Raw genomic sequence first — 25,181 nt, forward strand, 5'->3', positions numbered from 1 at the left:
AGGGTTGGGGTTATAGAATAAGTCTTACCACAGCTACACTAACTGAGAGAATTTGACTCGGCCTCCTTGCACAAGACTTGTGTTTCTGGTTATAAAAGGAATCCTATTATTTAACAAAAAGGTCTTTGTCCTCAGGAATCTAACTGTAATGTTGTCATACACTTATTATTATAATAACCTCAGCCTGTCAGTGGCCAGAAGCACTTTTAGTGAACATAACTTTGACAGTTGGAGTTGCCATAGCTGCCAGCGAAGGCAAACTGCTGGACTCATTCCAAAAATTGAGTCAATTACATTCCAAAAAGAATTAACATAGCACCCACATTTAAAAATACTAGAATATTCCTTTAGGAAGAGCCATCAGAGTGAAACAAAACAGCAAAGTTGTGGCCATAAACCCAAAATAATGAGCTGAAAATGATCAAATTCTCAGTAGAGCGAAGAGGAACTGCCCAGCTGGGTGATAACTACGTGTTGGGTCATCTACGAGTGACTCTTTTTACAAAAAAGTAGTCATAATATATTGTTTCTGTAAAGATATTGATTATGGCTAATTTAAATCATTGATACAAAAAAAAAATACTGATCAAAACCTAGGGACACATCTTTTTTTCTGATTTTAAATCAGCAGCTCAGGGTCATGAACCGACTGTTTGTGATCTCCATCACACATTAACTATACAGGGTATTACATGATATATCATAATCACAAATCATCAACAATGAAATCTGATATAGCAGTAAAGTAAATTCCTCCCAGAGTCCTACCAAAAAATACCCTTGATGATAAGAAAAATAAGGCCCTCAGATGCAGATGCAGACGAGCCACATGTACACTCAGACTAAAAGATTTGTTGTTGTAATTCTCTTAGGCCTGTTTTGTTCTTGAGTTGCATACGTCATACAACTTCCAGTAAATGTGTTACATCCTGTTGACTGTGGGTGGTGTGTCCCAGCTTAAGTGCTGACACCATCCAGAGGGACAGATCAGCTGCAGGAGAGCCTCAGTCATTCACTCACAGCTCCACAGCAGCCATCATGCAACTGGTACGCCTGGATGCTGCGGTCATACTGGGTGAGTCATCTGTCTCTATAAAACATCTGATTCTTGACAGGCAAAATTAAAGTTGCTGTGTGTTGTCAGCCAAAACTTAGGCTTTGAGCTAGAGCTGCATGTCTTATAGTTTATAATGTAAGAACAGTCAGGTAAAGTGTGGCTTCAGTCAGTGAAGTTAACTCACATCCAGAATCCTCTGGATTCTATCAAAGCTTGAGAAAAATGTTTAAAACATTAAGATGCCGTGCAGAGCTTTCAAGATGAATAAATGATTGGCATGTACTTGTATTTCAGGAGTTGTTATTCCTCAGATAATCAGCATCAGCATGTTACCTCCACCCTCTGACTGCCTGGCTCGTGTTGACATCTGCATGTCAGATTTGTGCAAGAGTGAACAAGCATTTTATGACGGCGTCTGCGGAGGTAAAAATTACACCTTTCACCTGCAAATTCACCATTTTTGCTGTGAGTGATTGGAACATGGTGTTATCACTATGTTAAAAGTCGTGATTGCATTTCCCCGGGAGGCTCAGGACATGAAGCTATGTAATCAAATTGCGCCTCTTGCAGTTTGGCTGAAATGTAATAACTGAGGCAATAGCCTGGAGCAAAGTTTGTGGAATGAAATAAACAGGTTATACATTTGAATCCTGTATTTTGATGAAGCTGTGGCATCACGCAGAGCAGCGGGCACGTGTGAAACACCTGTTGCACGAACAAACACCTCGCTAGCTTACGGTAAATCCTGTTTTTCTGCCTCCGTCTTCTGTTATTCAAGATGAAGGGTGCCGAACAAAAGGCTCCGAGGTCTGTAACATGACCATCCAAACCGCGCTGGACCAATTCCCCTCTCTGCGAGGGTGTGTGTGTACCTGGAAGGAGGAGGGGCTCTGTGACTCCATGCGAACACTGGCTGAACAATGCCACCGAAAGCCAGGTGCAGTATTCTCAGTAGTTTCTTAGATAAGCATTTACACGTGAAATTACATTTTTGTTTACCAAAGGCGATCTGGTGTACTGTTTGAACGAGCACTATTGTGCTACAGAATGAGTGTCGTGAGCAGCAGAGTGGCTTTAATGAGCATTTGTTGGAGAATCATGTTTCTGTGTATTTTTACAGCAGCTCAGCAGAGGAGGAGCACAGTGATGGACTGGCAGTCAAGCAGTTTAATAGGCTATGGTAATTATATACTATGGTAAAAAAAAATGGTATAGAAGTGGTGTTTCTGCAATCTCAAAACTCACTGAAAAACATTTATTTTCTTAGTATATGATGGTGCGGGGTCCTGCTCAGACCGATTCGCAGACTGTCTCAGTGATGCAGTTTGCAACAAGTACCTCGCACTTGTTCTTCAGGCCTGTGACGCAGAGAAGTGCAACCGTGACAGCTGTCAGCGACTCACTCAGCAGTTCTACAGCAGCATGCCGCACAATGTCGCTGAAATGCTGGTCATGTGTGAGTGTGAGGCTTCAGATGAGGATTGTGTGCAAATGAAAACTGCCCTGCACACCGGCACATGTGGAGACGAGCCCCGGATCTGTCAAGATACAGTCAACCACTGTGTTAAGGACAGTAACTGCAGGTACGATGCTATTCTGTCTCTCTCTACAGTCTGACACAACAGTGGTTTTCTACAAAACATGTTGCATCATGTTCTGTCATATTGGGAGTCATGGGGATGTTGGTGGAGTTAAAAGCCAGTGACCGCATCTCAAGACTGTGTTTCAACATTAGAAGTGTGAAATCACTAGATATTTTTAATCAGAACTCATCACCAGCCATGTTTGTGGTGACCGAAACAGGTATTTTAAGGGTGTTTCCTCACCCTAACCAACTGTTTTCTGTTCCTAAACCTAACCTGAGCATAAAGAAATGTCAAGTTTCAGCATATCTGTGGTTTGCAGAAAGTGCATTGCCAACATTTATTCTGGTGTTTTGGTGGGAAGAAATGATGCAATAAGAATTTCAGAAAAACAAGATATTCCGAACAGAGAAAACATTTGGGCAAGGACGTTGATTCTTACCTCAAGATCATTATAAAATTATTATGTAATGAATGATTTTGGTGATGTGAATTCTCATCCAAAAATTTTATCTTGTAAACAAATTGCATTTGTTTGAGAGCTAAGAGTCGGAGCTAAGGGAACCGATATCAGCAACATATGATGATTTTTTTGAACGTATTACTGATGTGATCTTAAATACCCACAGGCAATTGAATGAAAAACACTAAGAGTCAGCAACAATGCTAACAATCTAACAGGTATTGTTCACCACCAATGCTAAACAATTTGCTTTTCATTCCCCATTTCACACACCAATAGCAGTGAGCTACCATGCAAGGTACCAGAGCACATGTATGTTCCCATGGTCCTATGTTCAACAGGTCATACTGTATGTTTCAAGGTAGGACGCTTTTTAATGTTCCCATTATGTGGTATAAGTGTAGGGAACAAAATACCTTGATAACATATGACCCTGGAAAATAGGATCCTGGGAGAAAATATGTGCAGAACTGGTGCAATACAACTCTGGAAACATAGAATGACCCTCAAGGTGAAGTCCTGAGCGTCTTCCAAAACCCAATTACTTTAAAATGGGTTGTCACAATGGACACAACTTAAGTTCAATATCAGACTTAATGTGGAGTTATCGGAATTAATTATATGGAATTAAAGGTCATTCACTGGCTGTTAAAGATGATGAATGTGCTGTGTGTATTCTTCCTACATTTCCGCAAAGTAAAGCAGCTAAAACCAGTTTTCTCTCATTTATCAGAGACCTGTTGAAAACTATGGTAACCAAATGCTGGAGCTCTGAAGACGCACAATGTACCAACAGGGACCTCCAGAAAGATGAATGTTTTAGCCAAATGGACCCAGCTCTCATCCTTGGTGCAGATTCTGAATGTAAAATGTCCTTCCTGGCCACTCTGGGCACAACACTTCATCATCCTTGTATTTGCAGCGGAGTGCGTAATGATGCTCTCCTGACATGCAACATGATTCATGATGTTCTTCATAATAGATCTCATTTCTGTGAGTAGGTAGTGATTTATGAAGCAGGCATTTTCATAATTAAATGTGTTTATTGGAAATGTTTCAAAGCTTTTTTATGTGTATTTCAGTGACATCTTGGGAAAGCAGCAGTGGTCCTTCTAAACCTCCTGAAATCGGTGAATCTGAGCAAGTTCACACATGGACACACGGTAAATGTCCAATGTCTGAAGTCATTTTCTGTCTTATAACAACACATTTTTGCCTTTTGCCGTTATTTAACGCTGTCTACATTAAAGAGGTCATATTATGCTCATTTTCAGGTTCATACTTTTATTTGGGGGTCCTAATAGAATAGGTTAAGATACCTTAATTTTCAAAAAACACATTATTTTTCTCATATTGTGCATTGCTGCAGCATCCCTTTACACACTGTGTCTTGAATGCTTTGTTTTAGCTCACCTCTGTTCAATCTTTAATGAGAATTGCACATGCGCATTACTTCAGGATGTAGCCAATCAGAGGAGGGCGGGTGATGCCGAGCAAGGTAGTGTGATCTAAAATAACGAGGCTACAGCAGTAGCAACTGTATGTCTGCTGACTGACTGGAGTGTATATATTTTATAATAAATATATTTAACCAATATTTATATAACGCCTGTTACATAGTGATGCACAGAAGTTACGGAAGTAAAGGCTCGTCTCCAAACCAGGCGTTTCAGGCAGCGCAGGCCCAAGAGTCCTGTGTAAAACGAAAAATCAATGTTGACTTATTTTAACATCCATCCCTAAGTTTACTTAAAATAAAAACATATGTGACTTCACATACACAGCATCACAATATCACAGTAAGTTAACTTACTTTAACCCAAAAAAGCCTATCTAGATTAATATTTCTGGCAGTAACATTGAAAAATCTTCATGTAGACCACGTTTCACCAGCCGGTGCAGTATGACTTTGCAGAAATACCTTTGCACTAATCAATTGTCTCCCTTTCAACCGACAAATGAACAGATTATAAGATGATCACACAAATGAGTTTTCTGTGAAACGTCGATGTTGAAACAGTATTTTGGCTGGCTGAAAAGACAGAGAAAAAAAAGGACTAAAAATCAGTGTTGCAAAAGGTGGTGCTCATGAGACAGCGCGCACCTTGGTGCTGTCCTTTCATTCACATCCAGAACTCTTAAAATGCAGACGGTGTAAAAAAGAAGTGTGGCACGACACACAGAATGTTCTTAAAAGTGGTGTTCAGTTTATACTCTATCCCATGAGATCCCATCAGCTGGTTAGGGTGAAGTTGGGACTGAATGACTGACGGTCTCAGCTCAGTGACTGGCTGAGGACCTGTCCAGGGTGTACATCACCTTTCACCCATGTCACCCAATGACAGAGTGCAGCCCCACAGTGACCCTTGAGGGTGAGTGGGTGCAGCTAATGAATGGATGGATGGATCAGATACAGTTTTTAATAACATGACTGTTTTATCTTCTCAGATTATCTTCTATATGCCTTTGCAACTGTGTTACTTGTTGGAGTTGTCGTAATAATGCCTCTGGCTGTTGTCGGTAAAATATGGTGAGTACATCAACATTAAGTAGATGCCAAACATGTAAAGTCTCTTTGATATTAGAGAATGCTAATATAATCATTTCTTTTATCTTGCAGGATATTGAGAAGGAGAGATAAAACAAAATATCAGCATCCACAGAAAAGCAACTGTGTCGTTCTTCTCTGATGGTTTTTCATCTGTTAAATGTTTATCATCAAAATTAATTCATCAACCATCTGGTCCTTTTAATCTCACAAAGATTTTAGATGATTAAATTTATGACATGCCTTTGAGTTGTTTCTATATATTTTATTTTTTCCACAGTGTGTTTGTATTGTACTCCAATCTTTGTAACAGACGACAATGTTATTATCATAGAAATCTGACTGAATGGCTTTGTCAAAGAAAATCGATTTAAGAGGGTTGTTTCTGCGGTTATAAATGTCACACGTGTAATGCAGGCCTTCTGTTTTGACGAGATTGAACGTATACGAAGGTTTTTTGAGAGACTTTTTAATCACAAAAGAAGCCTTTCTCTCGGCAGTGTCCTCAGGAGGTCTTTTCATCTGTTTTACACCGACTCTGAGCGATCAGTCATTATAAGAAAAATCTGATCGGACTGGCACATTTGACAACGCCTGACGCCTTTCATAATAAACATCAGTTTGAAAACCTTGAAGTGTAATTCTTTTTCAGAACGCTCGATAGTTTCTGAGGTTGACATGGTATATTTTTTTTTTTCTGCAGACAAAAAGCAGCTGTTAAACAAAAGCCTTCAGTTTTAACTGTCTTAAGCTCAGAATCAAAATCTTTTGTCACTAATTAAAGAAAAACACTGAAAGCTTCTGTTTTGTTTTCCTTGCACTTTGAAGCAGCGTTTTCCTTATTTGCTCAACAATTACAGTGAAGCAGTCGGTGAAAATGAAATTCTTGCATCTCTAACAGTCTTCTTACACATATTTATAATGTGGCGGCTGTAGCTCAGGAGGTAGAGCGGGTTGTCCAGTAATTGGAAGGTCACTGGTTTGAAACCCTGCTGCATGTCAAAGTGTCTCAAATTGCTCCTGATGAGCAGTTGGCACCTTGCACGGCAGCCTCTGCCATGAATGTGTGTGAATGGGTGAATGTGACAAGTGTTGTAAAGTGCTTTGAGCAGTCTGTAGACTGGAAAAGCACTATAGTCCTTTTACCATTTAGAAATCATGTCATTTGAACAAAATCTAATTAGAATTTAAGGCATAAAATACCTAAAATATAAGAATGTCATATCAGTGGACTAGAGTTCAAGTTCCACCACAGGATATTTTTAAGGACATTTCCAGTTCTCAGGAGACCCAGGAGACATTTTCAGTTGTTTTTGTGCCGTCTAAACTGGTTGTTTACTTGTTTAAGGAGACCTGGGGACATTTCCAGCAGGTCTTGTGGTGACCAAAACCGTCTATTTTCCACGGGAATGCGGACCATCTCCATCTGTGACTGTGGCAACCAAAACAGGGATTTTACGCCAAACCATGATGCTTTCCAAACCCTAACCAACAGGGGGTTTTGTGCCTAGACCCAAGCAGAACTAATCTGTGGTTCTGCAGAAACATACTTCCTGGTGATTGTGTTGTTGTCCCGAGGTCTCATAAAAAATATCCAGTTGTTTGTTCCAGCTGTGATCACCCTTCTCGCCTGTAACTCCACCTCCAGACATGAGAAGTCAGGTCATGTAATCTGAATGTAATATGACACATTTAGTAGAAATGTCAATATGGTACGAAGCCTATGACACACGAATGTGTGTAACTGCCAACATTTTATCCTGGTGACTGTGTTAGATCTGCAAATGACTCAAGGCTTAAGAAGAAAATGCAGGAACCAGTCACAAGTGTGTTTCAAGTTGAAGTTTGAAAATAGTGAGAAAAAGGTATAAAGGCGGAAGCAGAAGGGAATCTCGATAATTACCTGATTTATTTGTTTATCAGACTTCAATTCCAAGTAGAGGATTCAATAAAATACCACCATGCGAAGTGATCAGGGAGGTTTAATGCTGTGGCACGAATAATATAACTTTGGGTTCATCCTCATTCTACTGTAGAGAGATTTATGCTCTGTTAGTTTCCTGGAATTATCAAGCAGGTGTGTCATCAGCTTAACATTTAACATCTGCCTCTCTTTTCGAAAACAATTTCCATCACACTTGATCTTAATAAGACTGGCCACTTATCAAGCGTGTACCCTGCCTTCGCCCAGTGTCAGCTGGGACCGGCTCCCCCCGTGAGCCATAAAAAGGATAAGTGATTTAAGATAATGGATGGATGGATGGATTGCCACTCTGGTTCAACCGTACATGAAGACTGAGCCATCTTTTCATCTGTCACATGAAACACAGAGGTACTCCTGGTTCTGTGGAGCCCTTGAAACAACTAAAGGTCCTTTTTTTTTAATCTTGTGCAAAATATTATCTTGTTTGCACCAGATTTGTCGTGCACACAAGATTAAAAAAACAGATCTTTTGGGTATTGGTGGCTCCATATGGGTTTGTGCCTACCAGCCATATTACATAGATAAAAGAACAAAATCAGCAGGAGGCAGCGCTGAAATCACAGTGATAAACAGCATCAGACATTATATGATTGTATCATTCCTGTATGGATAAAACTGAGACTTGATGATAAAGTGTTTATTTGTATGCTAATGAACTATGATGCAGATAGCACAGACATGGAGGGGGACTGTGACATAAACAAACGCTAACCGCACAAAGAAAGATGCCTGTTGAACTCTCGTGCTGTGAGGACGCATTGGTAAACTCTTAACCAAGCATGCAGATGTAGGACGTGAATATAAGAAAAAGAAAAGTGGAATGCTTTTTGCCTTCCTGTTTATTCCTTTCATCTTCCCATCTGCTCTGCACCAGACTCGTTCTGATTTTGACAGCCTCCTTCTGCTTTTTGATACCCCGGTGATCAATGGAAACTGTTCTTTGTAACCTCTTATTTCTGTTTCATCTTCTCCACCTTCCATCTCTCTCCGTGAGCCCGCTCTTCTCCAAAGGACCTCTTGTCACTCACAAAAGTCACTCAAAGCTTTTTTACTTCTTCTCACACTGGGGTTTCGCAGGTGGGTTTCAAATGTGCTGTGATCTTTGCCTCGCATTCTCGTCCCACAGGATGATGCTCTTAGAGGTTAGGTTGTTGTGTGCTGCTTAAGACGGAAAAACAGTTTGTCTAAGTGCCTGACTTAAATCTGTGACATTTACCCTCACCGTGCTGCAGCATCATTTTGCTTTGTTTGATGGCTGCTTGCTGGCAGCACGAGGGCAGCTTGGTTTAGTGTTTTCACTTATCCAGATATATCAAATCTCCCAGACGGATTGACACAAAAATGAATTACACACATTCCCAAACACATGGGATGAAATGCAATAACTTGGTGATGTTGGCATTTCATACTGCTCCATCATCAGATACAATTTTAAATTGCTCCAGTTGGTTTATAACCAATTAACTGCAAAATAATGACATTACCAACAGTGTTTTTGGACTTGTACTGTGCTCATACTGGGTACCAAGTATTAGCATGCTAGAAGGCTAAACTCAGATGAAGAAGATGGTTTATTTTATAAAGTTTCCCTGTATTTCTGAAATACACAAAATATTCATAAAATTACAGAAAATATACTGCTAAATTACATTTCCAACTTAAAATAACATGGAAATCTGTAACTGTGAATATCACATTTTTTTAATTTAAAATGTTCACTTTAAGGTTAATACTGTAATTACATTTATTAAAGGAGCAATATGTAGTTTTGTAGAAGAAAATCAAACTCTTAATGACTACGATATTAACGAGGTAATACAGACTCAGAAATATTTATCTTTTCCATAACTGAATAAACAAGCTGTTCTCAGAGGAAAATAAGGTCCCCAGAACATTGTTTGAAGCTAGAAAGGTGGCGGGGTCCGCCACATATAAACAAAGTAAAACAGTATGAAACTGTGTTGTCCTTTAAGGTCAGTTTTTTCATTCAGTCATGAATAAAGGACAGTTCGTTTATTTAGTTTGTTTAGGCATAAAAATATCTTTCTCTTCTGATTAAAATTTCTTCCCCAAAACTACACAGTGCACCTTTAACTTAGATAAAATTGATGAAAATCCACACTAAAAGAAGGATTGATTCTGTAGTTACATTTATAGTATCATGTAGTTACACGAGAGTTATTTAACAGTATTTTTGGCGCCCCCTGCTGCCAGACTATCACAATCGATTTTACAATTACTTTTTTTTTTTTTTTTTTTACAGTGTGTCTTTATAGCTGAAGTGCAAAAGTATCAACTGTATTAATATGAATCAGGCCACCAACACTGAGTTGGTTGATTTATGAAAATCCCCTTTTTTTTAATCAGCTTTAGCTCAAGGTGTCAACACACCTCTAGTCATTTGTTTCAGGATCTAATTTCCTTTCAAGTCTGAAAATAAAACCCCACTGCCAGAAATACTATGTCAAATGTTAATCCCCAGCCTCTGAAACAGACCGAGGTGAAAGTTCATGAACTTTCAAAAAACTTTCCCGGCAGGAAGGAAACCGATTTGATTAAATGATGCCACACTGAGTAAGAATAAAATGAGATGAATAAGTATGCAGGTTCTTATTCAAAACTGTGGCAGCTTTTTACCGCAGTTCCTTAAAACTATTTTGTCTTCCGAATCATTCATGCTGTTGAATGTTTGTTGGTTAATTTTCCAAAGTTTCACTCATTAGCTTGCTCATTATTGGATTTTCATCTAATTTCGCTCTGTCTACAAACAGTTTTCCCAAATTAGTGTCTCTAAACATGTGTGATTGCATTTGAATGTTTAATTTTTTGATGGAAAAGTGTTTGCATATGTAATGAAGATGGACCTTTGTGAGTAAGCAACTATCACATTTTAATATATTGATGCAAATGTGTCATTTTCCCCCTATTTTCTATTCATTAAAGAGTTTTTTCAGTCCCAGTTTGCAACCTGTCAGCTGTCACCCTGCCATTCTTACACTGATTATCTACAGGGATATGCGGTGATTGCCACAACAATTAGCTAGCTGGATAGAAAACAGGACAGGACAGAGACCCCCTCATTAAATGTTTTTGGTCTTTTTCTGTTTTTGGGTCATCTTCATCCTCCGGTGAAGGATTAAGATGACCTAAATAAAGAAAGAAGATGTGAGCATTTTTCTCAAGCACAATACATACCCATCATTTATTCTTTGCTATCTTTCTTTAAATAAAATGCCATCACAATCCAGATTCCATTTTGAATTGTTCTGTTTTATTATATTTACAGAAAGCACAGAAGGATGTCAACAGACATGAGAAAATGCAACCACATTTGATTTTACACACACAGAGACGGACAATCCTCCCATACGGTAGCTTATGTCATGGTAAAAGTTTTTTTTAATGACAAAAAATGATCAAGGGGCACTTTTGCATTGATCTTTGGCAAAACCTGAGGCCAGAAACTCTTCAGAGACTCTTTTTAAACAGCTATTTCTGTGGTAGTTTGCGATTAATCTTTTTTTTATGTTTTTCAATTGCTATTCGCACAATATCAAAAAGCTGGAGAGGTCTTTGGAGAAGCAAAGTGCATAAAAATATACTCATATTTAAAAAGCAAACTTTTTGAAGTTTGTCTTCTCTGCTTATCAACTCAGGTGTTCAGCTAGTCGCCAAAGCAGACTAGACTCTGTTATTGTACAGTGTTATGCTGTAAGGCCACTGGGCTACACAAAGTAATAAAGGTGGCTGACCTTTACAAAGGTTATGTGTCAGAACCAAATAAATAGCGGAAGGTTTTAAAATAGAGGGTATTACAATTTATGAATGTATTATTGGTAGAACGTATTCACAATTCAAGTCGGCATTCTGAACTTTTATCACAATTCAATACATCCATCTTGACTGTGATCTGCCTCTAGATATTTTCAAGGGAATATGACCTGTCCTTGCTCTTTTCTAATGTCCAACCATACAAGGCAAAAAAATAAGCCAACCAAAAAGTTTAAGATCATTCAGTCCGAACTGACTCCACAATGTAGTAATTAATTAAAAAGGTATGCAACTGAACTTGAAGCTGATTTGGACCACAAAACAACATTGAATTGATGATTGTTCAGATTATTTGGATGAGATACCTCTGACAGCTGAAAACTATGACCAACGTGTCTCAAATACGGAAGCATAGGCAACAAATCGGAAGGCAGCAACAAGAGGGGAAGCACTTTAAAGGGAACAGAGTCAGACAGTTAAGTATATTTCTTTGCAGAAACAAATCACAGTGTCCTGCCTTTTGCCCGGGCGACCTTGGAGTTTGTCTCGCGACGTAAAGCATTGCAGATGAAGTCGCCGGCCTCTATGACTTTGGCAACGTTCACACCCTGCAAGAAAGACATTAATGTATAGTTAAAGATCCCTGACACACGTATCAATGCATACAGTACAAAAACATTCTCTAATCTGTGTCTAACAAGATTTTTGCAGAGATATAGTAGTGTGTGATGTCTTCTTCTACCGTCCTTTATTGCTTTCATCTGTTTATTGTTAAGTTCAAGTGAAGCTCATACATTCAACTGTTAGAACACCAAGAAGGACACGTTTTTTAACGTACGGAGATTAGAAAATTCAATGTCTGCATGGTGATTTTGCAATAATGAGGGTAAGACAAACAAAAGGTGTCCACTTAAAGGCAGCTGCTCATGAATTAACATGTATGTGTGCAACAGGTGATTGAAAACTAAACTGTAGGGACACCACTCCACCAGCAGGGGTAGGAATTGTTAAATAAATTGTTCCTGAGACGGTGCATGTAAGACTGTGGGCTTGTGCAAGTTGTGTAAAACCACTGATATTATAAAATAAACATTTACAGAGTGGTATGTTTGCAGAGCCGTCTGTTTATGTAAATGACCTCTGAGAGGTTGTGTGCGTTTGGTCGATCTGTTGGGATTACACAGACATAAAATACAGCTGGTGTGTCAAAGTGCACCGTGGAGACATGCTTACAGTTTCAATATCCATGCCATGGAGCATGTAGAGAACATCCTCTGTTGAAACATTGCCGGATGAACCCTGAGCGTACGGGCAACCTCCCAGGCCGGCCACTGCAGAATCCACCACGCAGACCCCCATCTGCAAGGACACGCACAACAGATGCATTCAGCACCTCCACACAGGCTCCTTCACCTCGGGTAAAACACAGGAACAAAGATCCTTGTTTTGTTGGATTGTCCTGCCCGGTGCAGTGCGCCTTGCCAGCGCTGCGGTCGTGTTTTACAGCTGTGTAGGAGAACTGCGGGCTTATGTCTCAAAGATGAGTGGGCACAGAATGTCCCGCAGTATGGCTTAGTCATCCTCTTTGTCAGCTTCAACCACCAGCAACACATAATTACGGCCTTGTTCATATGAGAGGAACATCATAAATGCTGAACAGAACATTTCATATGTTTCTGATTCTCCTGGTTACTCATGTTTGTACAGCACTGCTCTAACCTTTAACCATGGGGATTCACTTTTTTGCCACATCGAGAAGACATTTTTTCCTTGGCTGGATGGATGGTGTCCTCTTATGCCCTGCCACAATACAGGAATTGTAACATTACTTTTTAAATGTGCAACAAATAATCACTAATATCATAAATTATTTCACTGATGACCTGAAATGTGTCTGTACTCTGGTGCACAAAGATGTAACAATATTACACCTGCAAGAGATACATTGAGTTTTGTTTTGTTTTGTTATGTTTATGTTTGACTCCTTGGCTGCTTACAATCAACATAATTGTAACAATTTGTGGGAAACTTTTTGCTTTTGTTTTTTGTTTTGTTTGTTACCGACTACAATACAATGTGTCTGGCCTCCATATGAAAATCAATGATGCGTTTTAAGTTGTTTTGCTGAATTTAAACACTTCAGTTGGACAGCTTTCAAAACATCTTAAAATGCTGCTCATCAAAGTGATAGCTTAATGCTTTTGTTTTGATGGTGCTGCTTGAAGATAAGTTTATTAGTTTATATGGATTAATTTTAGAATTTAATTGAATGTCACTGCAGTTCTTGCCGTGGAAATGTACAGCCTAAACATGAGCAAAAACTTTGTTTTCACACCAAAAGACTATGAAGCCAGACCTTTTTCAGAGTCATTACAGACTAAGGTCTTGGGATGTTTTCCACATGTCCCTGGGATCGTCATGAGAATATTAAAGATGTTTTCCAGCTTCCGTGGCGGAGCCAGATGTCAGAGGATCCCACAGTGAGACAAAATTAACACGCTGATCCTCTCAGTGGCATCGGGTCGTGGAGGACTTTCACCCCGTGGAGCAGAACCAAAGCAGGCTAAATTAAAAGAATCTCTATTACCCTCTTTTCTTTTTTTTTTTTTTTTGAACAATGCTGCTAATTGGTTGCTTTTCCTCCAGACAAGAACCTACTTCTTTCAGTGGCTGTCTGAGCCAGCCGTAATTGCTGTTTGTGTTGGCAAGCGAAGAGGAGGAGGTGGGGTAGAAGGAGGAGGAGATCTACTCCGGTGTGTGCAGTGCACGAGATTTCCAGACCTTGGTTAAAGCCAGAGCAGGATATTGTACTAGGCAGGATTTTTTTGTAGTATAAACACAGAGTTGTAATCTGCCATGCCAATCCTCTCGCTTTCAGCTGCTAACCGTGTAAGGCCAGGGGTCTTCAGCATACTGTTTCTGAGAGGAACAAAACGGAGCCTTCAGCAGCGTGCCGTGTTCCTGTGGACGCTAATCACGCAGGAATCGGTGGTCAGCAGCTCGAGCTTGCCAATGCTCAGTTCGGCTTACACTGCCCAGAAACCAGATGTGCACTCAGTGTTAAAAAGCCATATTCAGTGAGCTGTGGCCATGTAAAAACAATACATTCCTGGGTAAAGGCACAGTGCATTTTCAACCTTGCATGAGTCGGGATAAGCTTGTTGACATTCACCACTCTGAGTGGACGAGGCTGAAGATGGACATGCTCCCATTTTGGTTTTCTAACTGCGTCAGAGCGAGAGAGAGGGAGAGAGAGAGTGCATTCACTGAAGGATATGAAGCAGTGATGCTTTGCCCACTGCTACATAAACTGGGAAGCTGAAAGAAACTGTCATAGATCCACTGCTGACACATATATCACCTCCTCCCAGGAACACATAAATAAGCCTACCACTGGAGAGCAGAGCCCAGATACTGTAGGGCAGCTAGGAGATAGACAAAACAAACATGTAAAGAATAAATAAATGACATTTTTACTTCATGATTTATTTAAGCATAAAAATTCTGAACTATATAATCAAGTCTTTCACCTTCCATACGAACCTTCTTCATGGATAACTGAGCTTCATGAATGCAGAACAACCACGACAATCAGTCTATTTTACGTCTTTACGTTCAGACAGAAGCTGGGTGGTTGGCTGTAAGTAAAGAACACTATCAGGTCGAACTATATTTCAACTTTATTACAAACCAAAAAAGAAAAAAAGGAAATTCAACTGGTTGGACCTGCTACTATGACAGAAATGATTAAAATAATTCCAGACAAACAAAATAAAACAGTACAAAAGCTGCAAATTGGCACAGACCAGGCTGAACGTGCCTGTTTAGTCTCTTAGTCATAGTAGTAGTATCTATTTTAACTTTTTATAATAAAAACGATGCGAAGAGATGCATGTGTGTATGTGTCATGTGTCCTTAGCATTTGTTTGAAAGATGACACTTCTGTTGTTCTTTGTGATGTTTAGTCTTGCACATGTCTGTTCTGTAATGGTTATTAGATACACTTAGAGTGTGGTGTATCCTTTTATACTGTATGTGCCTTGATGCTGTCTTGTTTTGTTGGATTTTTAAAATCATTTCCATTTTATTTTTTTGCTTTAAAAGTATCACATACACCTGCCCAGGAGCTACAGGTACAAATTAGCCTTAAAGCCAAAACTGTAACATTTTACATCATATTGATGTTAATTAATTTGTGTTGTCCCTGATAAATAATTAATTAGACTGAAGTAAAGTATAACCATGAAATGTAGTGCACAACCACAGAGGAATTTTCACCAGATAACCTGTATAGCTAAAAACAAGGCTATGAATGTGATGTCACAGTAGGCAAAAATCAGCACGGTTACAGCGGCAGAAAAACCACTGAGTGACAACATTGTTAACAGTGTTGAAATCTTAAGGTTCAGCTTGCATGCTGCGAAAAAACAAAAACCACATCTAAAATATGAAAGAGCAGAGGTGATTTGCCTTGATATATTGTTCAGCCCTAGTCATGATATAATGATGCTATGAAGTTAAAGTGAACTAACCCTAACCCTAACATCTGCCAATGATAAATACGAATACATGAAATCAAAACAATGTTGTAGTGAAGTTATCAACACACTCACAGAGGTTCCTGAATGTTAGTAAAACAGAGTTATTGACCGTCACGGTTGAACATTTCTTGGACAGAGACAAAAGAAAACACTACAGATGAATGTTATTGTTAGCGGAGAACTCGTGTGTGAGCACAAACAGGTTAGACTGTATTCCCCAGCTGCAGCTGTACACAATACACCAAAATTGCAGGTAAGAATAAATACATTTCCTTGCCAAGCCTGTGAAATCTAAGTACATACGTTGTCATTGTGTGACCTGCCAGGAGTAGGTTTGTAACAAAGCCCCCCCAGACCTCCTGAAAAAAAAGAGAAAAGGTACAAAGACTGAGGAATGTCTTTATCAGGAACAAAAGAGGTGACTCAGGGCTGACAGCGCTGGGGGAATTCATTTCTCTCCCAGTTGGTGGTGTGGACTTCTGGCAAACAGTAATGAAAAGCTATGATAAAATCTTTCATTTCCATCTTGTTTATGGGTGAGCAAATGGTAGGCTAAATATTCCCGGCTGCTATTATTTTCTGTGGTCACGGGGCAGCTGTGATGAATCATCCTAAATATGATCCACAGAGGAATTTCACCGTCCCTCTGTGCTTTTTCACTCCGCCATCCGCAGTCACAGCTAACTTTTCAAATATCTGCTGTTTTACACATGGACGTTGTTGAGCAGTGTTGCAGATGAGCAGCACCGGAGATAATCAAGATAAAAGCATCAATATTAGAGTAAATCCAAACATAATTTTTGGCGGTTCTGGGTCCTGACAGAGTCCACTTTGAAGAATGTTCCGGTCCAGTGAATTTCTGTTTAACATCTGAAAACTTTTAAAAAAGACACACACAGTGAATCGTGTTTTTAGTTAGAGGCCAAGTATCTGCTATCTGTAGTCATAATACTATAAACTACCATGCATTCATTCTTCATAGTTCTCATCAATAAGGTGAATTTAATTCATAACTTAACAGCTAAATTCAAATTAAGCTAAACGCTAAACTATAGAAGTAAAATAAAACTATGTAAGTTTTTTTAACATGAACTTACGTATGAAAAGCAGAAGTAGGCTTTGTGCAATTAAATGTGTTTTACTATTACATATAATGCATTTCATTAATATTACGGCTGCATTAATGTGTGTGTTGCATTTTTACTGCTGTAGATACTTAAAGTTTTTCTAATTTTAACTACTTTATATACTGTCGGGCCATTTAATCTACAGCAATGCATCATGTTCTATAAGGTTATTATATGTTCGTAGCGCGGCTGTCCTGTGAGAACCACATATCTCTAAAAAGTTAACTTTTGACGGTGTCAGAAAAACAGCCTTGTCTTCAGCTCTGTGACAAAGCATTTCCAGCAAATCCCAAAGGGATTTTTTTTTTTTTTTTTTTTTTAAATAGTTTTAATTTAAAACGTCGGACAATTTTCTCAAACCATGAAAGAACACTTAATCCTCCTAGTTTTTTTTTTTTTTAGGAATGTTTTAAATTTCAAATGACCAAATTTGGGGATACGTGGTTTTCATTGGACAGGAAGAGTAAGAAAACTCAGAAAAATCTGAAAAGTAACTAGTAACTAAAGCTGTCAGATAAATGTAGTGGAGTAAAAAGTACAATATCTGCCTCTGCCAGTAGTTGAGAAGAAATATAATACACAAGTAAAGTACCTCATATTTGTACATTAGTCAATTCAGAAATGAAATATCAGGAAATGATTGTGTTATATATAAACATGTGGTAACTACTTAGTTTACGTACCAATGTTAACATTAAGGTGCTTTGTCTTCGGTATGTGTGTAACTCTTAGCTGAAGTGGAAACAAACATCTCTAATGTTTCCAGGTGGTATTATTGTTGGCGCTGCTGTCGCAAACAAAACAGAATAGTTTCCTTTTTCCACAGAGTCGCTACCTAACTACCAACAACACAGGACAAAACTCGAGTTCGCTCATTCATTTGGTTAAAAATGGAGACTGCTTCCTTTTTCCTGGGAGATTTTATGCCCGGTGGTCGACAGAACTGCACAGTGAAAGCGCAGTTTAAAGGCAATCTCAATGCTGATGGTGTCAATATTCTCTAGCCATCATAGAGAATATTACTTATAATGATAAGTAAAAAAAAAAACTTGCCTCTTGCCAGTTTGATTAAATGTTCCCAGGTCTTAAAACTAAGCCTTTGTTATTCTTGTGTGAAACAGTAAATTAATGACATTACTGTAATAAACTACAGTTAAAGTCACAAAGCATAACTATCACCTGCCCACAAGATATTTACAAGTGCTACCAAAGTTTCTAGACTTTGGTCTGCAGCTGCAGCACCATTCATCACGCGTTCAGCAGCGAGCGAATGAAAGGATCATTTTCCACTGGCCTTTAAGCGCAGCATTGTCAGAGAGTTCAACAGCCAAGCGACAGATGAGTTAGGAGCCCCCCAGGGCCCTTCTATCCACCTAGCTCTCAGTTGCTTTGTCCAACAGACACTGAATAGGTGAGCCTTTGTGCTGACCCCCCTCACATCTGCTGACCCACCCAGCCCCCAATGAGCTTCCTCCTCCGCAATGACAATGTGCTCCAGAGAACTGATACAGCCATATCTGCGTTACCTCTGCTTTATGTCTGGATTTATGTCAGTTTTACACTCGCTACGGGCAAAGTAGTAAAAAAACGCCCCAATGAGAGCTCTTCCACAGGGGTTTACAACCTAATTACAGCTTTGCAGCATATTAGTGTAATAGTCCATGAAGTTTTTTTTTCTTCACTACAATACACGTGTGCTGTGTTGGAAGGGCTCATTGGAAATATCTTATGTTCATTAAGATTCTGGGAATTTTTTTCTCAGTGTGCGAATCATCTTGCTTTGTGGGGAGGCTTAGATCATGTTTCTTAATGCCCCTCTTCCTTGTTGACTGATGGCTCCTGGTTTTCTCTGTGTCCCATTGTAACCTACACATTTGTTTTGTGCGTGCTCAATACTCGTTCAACAGAGGACACATTCATAATGTCGTAAACAGACACATTGTCATTAAAGTGAAAGGTTGATTCAGGTGTACAGTGAGTTTCAGAAAAAGTTTGGACAGCGATACACTGTTTTACATTCCATCTTAATACTCTACATGAGGGTATTTGTTTCAGGGTGGAGGATAACAACAGTATTTTTGGCAAAAATACATGGCAATCAGCCTAAATGAAGATTTTGATGAGAATTTAATTTCCTACTGCCTGTTTTAAGTGGAAAATAAACACACATTATCCTTTGCTCATTTTAAAAATGAAGAAAAGATTCTTCTGAATGCACTGAAACGTATGCCTCAAAATTGTCAAAAAAAAATAAATATATGGGCTGGGAGCAGCTTAGCATGTGATTATCCCCAGCAGGAATAATGATTTAAAGCCTCAGAAAAGACCTGTGATCTCAACAATGTTGGCAGTTCCTTGAGGAAGCTGAAAGATATCTTGGAACAGGAATCACCAATTCGACTTTTGCTTCCACATCTGGCTGCTCCTCTCCTTGTCATCGTGAGTAGGAGCATTGATTGATGCAAAGGCTGGGCATTTATCCATAATCTGTCTGCGGTTCTTCGCAAGAGTGTTCGTATTCATCATGAGTTGAAGGATGTGCATGTGAGGGAGAAGGTGCCCGAAAAAATACACTGTGAGAGCAGAAAGTAAAGCTGTCGAACATATTTAGCATGGTAGGATGTGCCGGATCAAGAAGACGATGCATTACTGCCTTGTGCTCACACAGAGGGGGAATCTGAAGTAAATGGATTTCCTCTTCTACCTGTGACAGTGTTTGTCATCCCTCTACAGTACTGCCACTTTATTACATACCTCACACAGAGGTTGGGATGTTTTTCCTTCACATACGTGGTGTGACTCGCACCTGTCCACTCAGAGCTATCACAGCTCCTGTCTTTCTTTTCCCCCCGAGAGACCTCAGACATTTCTCCTTCCTCGGAGATCCCACATTGCTTCACCAAATTTGCAGAGATGTCAGCGCTTTCCTTCACTTTATTTTCAAGGATCTGTTTGTCATCTGCCAGGTTTTGAGAATTTTTCAAGCTCCCTACTCGTCGTTTCCCAGAATTCACAGGTCCCTCCACCCAACTGTTGGAGCGGTCCTGAAGCCGTTCCCCTTCATTCGAAAAAGCTTCCAGAAATGCCAGGTTCCTTGAGCGACTCTCACCCAGAACAAGGCAGCACAGTCTTGGCAGAGAGAGCAGCACTTGTAGTCTTTTGCCACAATTTCTTTTTCAAAGATGGGTAGATTGTTATAGATCTGGGTTTGGGGGTTAAGCTCTTGTTTTAGTAATTCTGTAAGTAGTATTTTTTTCTGAAGAGTAAACACTTGATTATTGTTACCATTGTTCCTCTCTGCTGCTGTCATTGTTAATGTTTATGTCTTTTGTGTCCCAGGGCCCTGCTGTTAATAATATTGTTCATCTCAGAGGTTGTATCCTTAAAGTGTGAAATAAATGTGTTTATCTTACAGGGAAACAAAAGTCCTTTTGGTAAGTCCTAACTGAAACATCAAGGGCCTCTTTTACACCTTATCCAACTACTACAATATTACCTGAACACACGACTTCTTCTGTGATGGGTTCTTACCTGAAGTGCGGTCAGGATATTGGGCAGTGCTTGCCCGTAAGTGTCATGGCAGTGAACTGCGAGGGCGCTGGTGGGCACCTCCTTCATCACACTCTGCAGCATCTTCAACATGGACCCTGGCGTACCAACACCGATGGTATCCCCCAAGGAAATCTCATAACAGCCCATTTCATATAACCGCTTTGCCACCTAAAGGATAGTGAAAAAATGGAAGCTTATCACAGTATCATTTCATGTTTGGCATTGAAATGACAGGATAAACGTTTGAATTGAAACTCTTTAAATGTTTATTTGCACACGTGTTTTCGTGGTTGGAAAACAAAGAACTCAAACAACTCTCTTAATTGCAAACAAAACAACACAGATCTGTTCTGCTCTTCACATGACAAGCCCTGAAAATGAACAGACAATAGACAAGGCTGTGAGTGCTTGAGCCATTTCACTCCACTTCACCACTCCCTCCCCAGCAAATTACACACACTGCAGAGATAAGGGCCTGCTCTCTTGTAGTTTAATGAAATGAGCATCATCTCATAAATTCAGTGTGTGTGAAAAAAAGAAATAAATGCACTCCACCATGACAGATTACAAGGAACGGGCATGATTACAAAACTGGCAGTGGTAGATGCTTAACTAATTTAATCTTCCCGTATGCCTAATGTTTGTGTGGTAGTGTACCCGTGTCAGTGTGTGTCAGTGTTTCTCTACTGAATAATTCAGTAAACGTAGTATAATAAGAATATTCAAGGTTTATCTCACCTCAGCAACTTTGGAAGGTTCGATGTGTCCCTCGTGGGGGCATCCAAGGGCACAAGACACATATCTGAAGACAGGACAACGCTTGTGAGATTGAACATTTGGTAGCATTTGATGTTATTGATTAACTATGAAAAAACTGCTGTGGATGCAGCAGCAATTCACTGTAGCATGTAGAACTTCAAGCTGCAGACCATCCCTGATAACAGGATTATATGTAGGACATATTCACTGAAATAGAAATGATTTTAAAATTAGAAATAATTTCAGATTATTTCACAAATAATCACAATCTGCTGTCGTCAGGTGTTTATTGACCTTTTTATTTTGGCGGTTTATCTGTTTATTATTGAGATATCCAAAAAGATTTACATGAGATGTAATTCACAGATCAAAGACTCTAGTGATACTGATCTTGACTCTCTGCCTTTGTTACCTCCATCAAGGAGGTTATGTTTTTGTGCGTGTCCTTTCGTTGCTTTGTTGTTGGTTGGTTTGTCAGCAGGACTGCGCAAAAACTACAGAACAGATTTCCATAACACTTGGATGGAGGACGGGTGCCGGCCCAGAATAGACACTTTGGTAAATTTCTCAGGGAATAACACATGGATCCTGATTTTAAAAAAAGTGTCACATTTAGCTGGCTGGTATCTATCTAGAGGATTCAAATGTTTTATTTTATATTAGATTAGGATTGATTGAATTAAAAGGGATGGTTAGGCCTTGGCTGCGGTATGCACTCTACTGAGTGCACACTAATCCACTGTTGATGTGTTCCCAATGTGTTAATCCTTAATGGACAGAGAGACTCATATTATTTAAGGAAACACGTGTCATAGTTCCATTGCCTTGTTTTTCCATGTGTGACAAAAGGCACAACTATATTCAGTAACTCACTGTGTTTGGTCCATCTGGACTTCAGGTTTGTGTGTTTTATCCTACATATAGCAATTGCAGTGTTCTCAATTTACATTCTCAATTTTCATTTGGAGCAAAAAAAAAAAAAAATCTAAATAACGTACGACAGTGAGTAAACCGTTAGATTTGTGTTTTCACTCATTGTAAGTGAGTGAAAGTAATACAGAAAGCACTCACCCTCGCACTGGAATCTGTCGCTCTCTGGCCGTGTTAATGACTTCCTCAAACCTCAGCATGCTTTCATCAATCGAGCAGTTAATATTTTTTTTACTGAAGGTTTCAGACGCTGACCCAAACACCGCCACCTCGGTAGCACCAGCTGCAACCTTGAAAGAGGAGAGAAAAATGAACTTGTAAAATGGTTTTGAACGCTGCGTCTGAGTCACACTTACGTAAGTGCCGGAATTATGTGGCAGAAAAGATTACAGCGCCAACAATTAACTCAAATTGACAAGCATGGGTAAACAGTTATGGTTTTATAGCAGAGATCATCATGCTGAATTAAAAATGAGTACTTACAGCATCCTGGAAGCCCTGCAAGTTAGGTGTCAAAACAGGGTACTGGACATGAGGTGCTCTCTGGATTCCTCTGAGCACATCACTGTGGTCTGCCATCTGAATGAAGGGGGGGAAAACATATGATGTAGAAAAATAAACCTTTAACATCATCCTGCACTAATGTTTTCACATGCTTAAAGCAGCAGAGATTCCATAAAGGACAGAATTACCATTTCATGTCACATTTCTCTGTATAAACAACACGTGGGACGTGTTTTTGTTTGCTCAGCTTTATGAAGTAAATAATGGCAGAATTTACGACAGGGAATGTGAGGTCGACTGCATGAAGAATATCTTTAAATGCTCTTTCCAAAAGGCATCTGTTAGAGGATACTTGAAGAGCAGATTTTCCTCAGTGCTTATGAAGAGAAGAAAGAGAGCCTAATAAATCACTCAGCACTCTTTTGCTGTGCACAAAGAAGAGTTATTACCTGCGGTACCCACTTTGAAGAGACAAAGCTGGTGGCCTCGATCACAGGCAGGCCTGCCCCTGAGAGCATGTCTATCAGCTGGATTTTCACCCCTGTCGGAACAATTTCCTGGGGAACAATGAAACTGAAACAGCTCTTTCTGGATTTGATTCCACACGAGACGGGGGGTACAACATGCAGATATCTGGCAGATTGTTCTTCCTGCGCTGCCTGTCAGTCACATTAATATCTATATTCACATTCTGCATCTCGCACTCGTTCAATCATTTTAGCTCTCGCAGAATACACAACATCTCTCATAATAACAGGCTGTGGTAAATAAAATTATTGCTGCATCCAGTACAATCTGTAAAGCTGCAGGCGTGCAATAAGGAAATGATCAAGCAGTGACAGGCTAAATAGGGTAAAATAAAGCCAGAGGCCGTGTCATCTTTCCTATTCAATTTCAAAGAAAATGTGAAACATATGGTCCCGGCAATTATGGCACACAAGCCATGTGTTATGGATTGTTTTATGTACAAAAAATGCGGAAAAAGTGGGAGTTTCCCGGCATTAGCATGTACAGTAATCCAAAACAAGGGTGTCTATAAATATAAATGGAAGTCGTGACTGGGTTGACAGTGTAAATACCTTTTCATTTTGAAGTCCATCTCTTGGCCCAACTTCAACTATTTTAACAAATGTTGGATACTGGTGTCCTGTAATGGTCTGGGGAACAATATCAAAGAGAAACACAAGAGATGAATACCACTCGAGAGAACACTGAGCACAGGCAGTCAGTCATCCTCCGGGCGTGGGATGCTCCGGGACATGTTGTTTCTAACATGAACAACTGTCTCTACCTCAAAGCCAGATGAAACCTGAGAACCAAATCATAAGCCTGTCGTGGCATTCAGATGCAAATTCAGGGGATGTGTTGTGAGAGAGGAGAGACTTGGGAGGAAGGTAAGTGTAACTCCACACAAACCACAAGGAATATTCTGAGGATCAGGGTGTTTTTCAAGGAACCTCATAATTCATGAGAAAGAAAAACTTGTCCAGTAAGTTACATTCAAAACAGATGAAAGAATATCCTGCATAAATCATTTAGCTAAATCAACTCCTTAAACTGACACACTGTGACATTTACAAGGAAAACCCCACCTGACAGACCAAACACTGTTTACCTATTTCATCAAGTTCTGCCCACCAGGGAGCAGAAAAACAAAACAAGCTAACATCCATGGCAGCTTATTTAGCTGTTATGGCTAACTGTTAACTGTCTGCACACAATAACGTTAGCTCCTTTCATATTCAGCAGACATGGAGCGTCGTTTTTACCTGTCTACCTGACAAACGTAGGTCCAACTTTCACAGCAATTCTTTCATTTAATCTCCACCAACTCCTGAGAGAAGTACCGGTGGCTTCAGCCTGCTAGACTACGGAAGCCCTAAAGGGCCATGCATTCATACATTTTATTTCCTCCGTTTTCCCGTGATAACGAGTTAATTTCATTTGTTTTCTCGAGATCTCGAGTTATTATCTGGAAATAACAACTGCCGTTTTCCCGAGATAACGAGATAATTTTCTCGAGATAACGAAACTTTGTTTTCCAGAGATAACGATATGATTAATTCGAGGTCAGGCTCACTTAGATTGCGCCGCCGATATAGCTGAAGCCTTGCTAACCTCTTTTTAGATATGTGTATATTATCTGTAATAGCAAGGCATAATGCTATTTCAGCCTGTGTCAGGCCTTGATTGAAAAGATATGTGACGCAGTGATCGATATGCTCCTGCTCCTCTGACATCGCTACACTGAACGATGTTTCCTGCAATGATTTAATATACTACACTATCGTTTTGTTTTCTCAAGATCTCGAGAAAATTATCCAGTTATCTCGGGAAAACGGCAGTTGTTATTTCCAGATAA

The 25,181-nt window shown here is 39.6% G+C and overlaps 2 protein-coding genes across 3 annotated transcripts; one reads left to right on the forward strand and one right to left on the reverse strand.

The window, feature by feature from the left end:
* Positions 1-1,038: 1,038 nt before the first annotated feature.
* gfral (GDNF family receptor alpha like) lies at positions 1,039-5,793 on the forward strand. The gene is made up of 9 exons (XM_073482399.1): positions 1,039-1,075; positions 1,352-1,480; positions 1,836-1,994; positions 2,178-2,237; positions 2,325-2,640; positions 3,837-4,096; positions 4,186-4,266; positions 5,552-5,633; positions 5,724-5,793. The coding sequence occupies exons 1-9, from the start codon at positions 1,039-1,041 to the stop codon at positions 5,791-5,793; spliced, it is 1,194 nt and encodes a 397-aa protein (XP_073338500.1).
* A 5,116-nt stretch (positions 5,794-10,909) lies between these two features.
* hmgcll1 (3-hydroxymethyl-3-methylglutaryl-CoA lyase like 1) lies at positions 10,910-24,677 on the reverse strand. Of its 2 annotated transcripts, none has more exons than XM_073482185.1 (9): positions 24,589-24,677; positions 23,899-23,976; positions 23,269-23,376; positions 22,799-22,894; positions 22,457-22,605; positions 21,365-21,428; positions 20,606-20,794; positions 12,640-12,765; positions 10,910-12,014 (listed from the first exon to the last, which is right to left on the reverse strand). In XM_073482185.1, the coding sequence occupies exons 3-9, from the start codon at positions 23,335-23,337 to the stop codon at positions 11,910-11,912; spliced, it is 798 nt and encodes a 265-aa protein (XP_073338286.1). In that variant the 5' UTR covers positions 23,338-23,376; positions 23,899-23,976; positions 24,589-24,677; the 3' UTR covers positions 10,910-11,909. The 2 variants fall into 2 exon arrangements, with proteins under 2 accessions (XP_073338286.1, XP_073338287.1); XM_073482186.1 differs by having other exon boundaries at positions 24,597-24,658.
* Positions 24,678-25,181: the final 504 nt, after the last annotated feature.

Source organism: Pagrus major, chromosome 15, assembly GCF_040436345.1.
Source record: "Pagrus major chromosome 15, Pma_NU_1.0".
In the NCBI taxonomy this organism is placed as follows: Eukaryota; Metazoa; Chordata; class Actinopteri; order Spariformes; family Sparidae; genus Pagrus; species Pagrus major.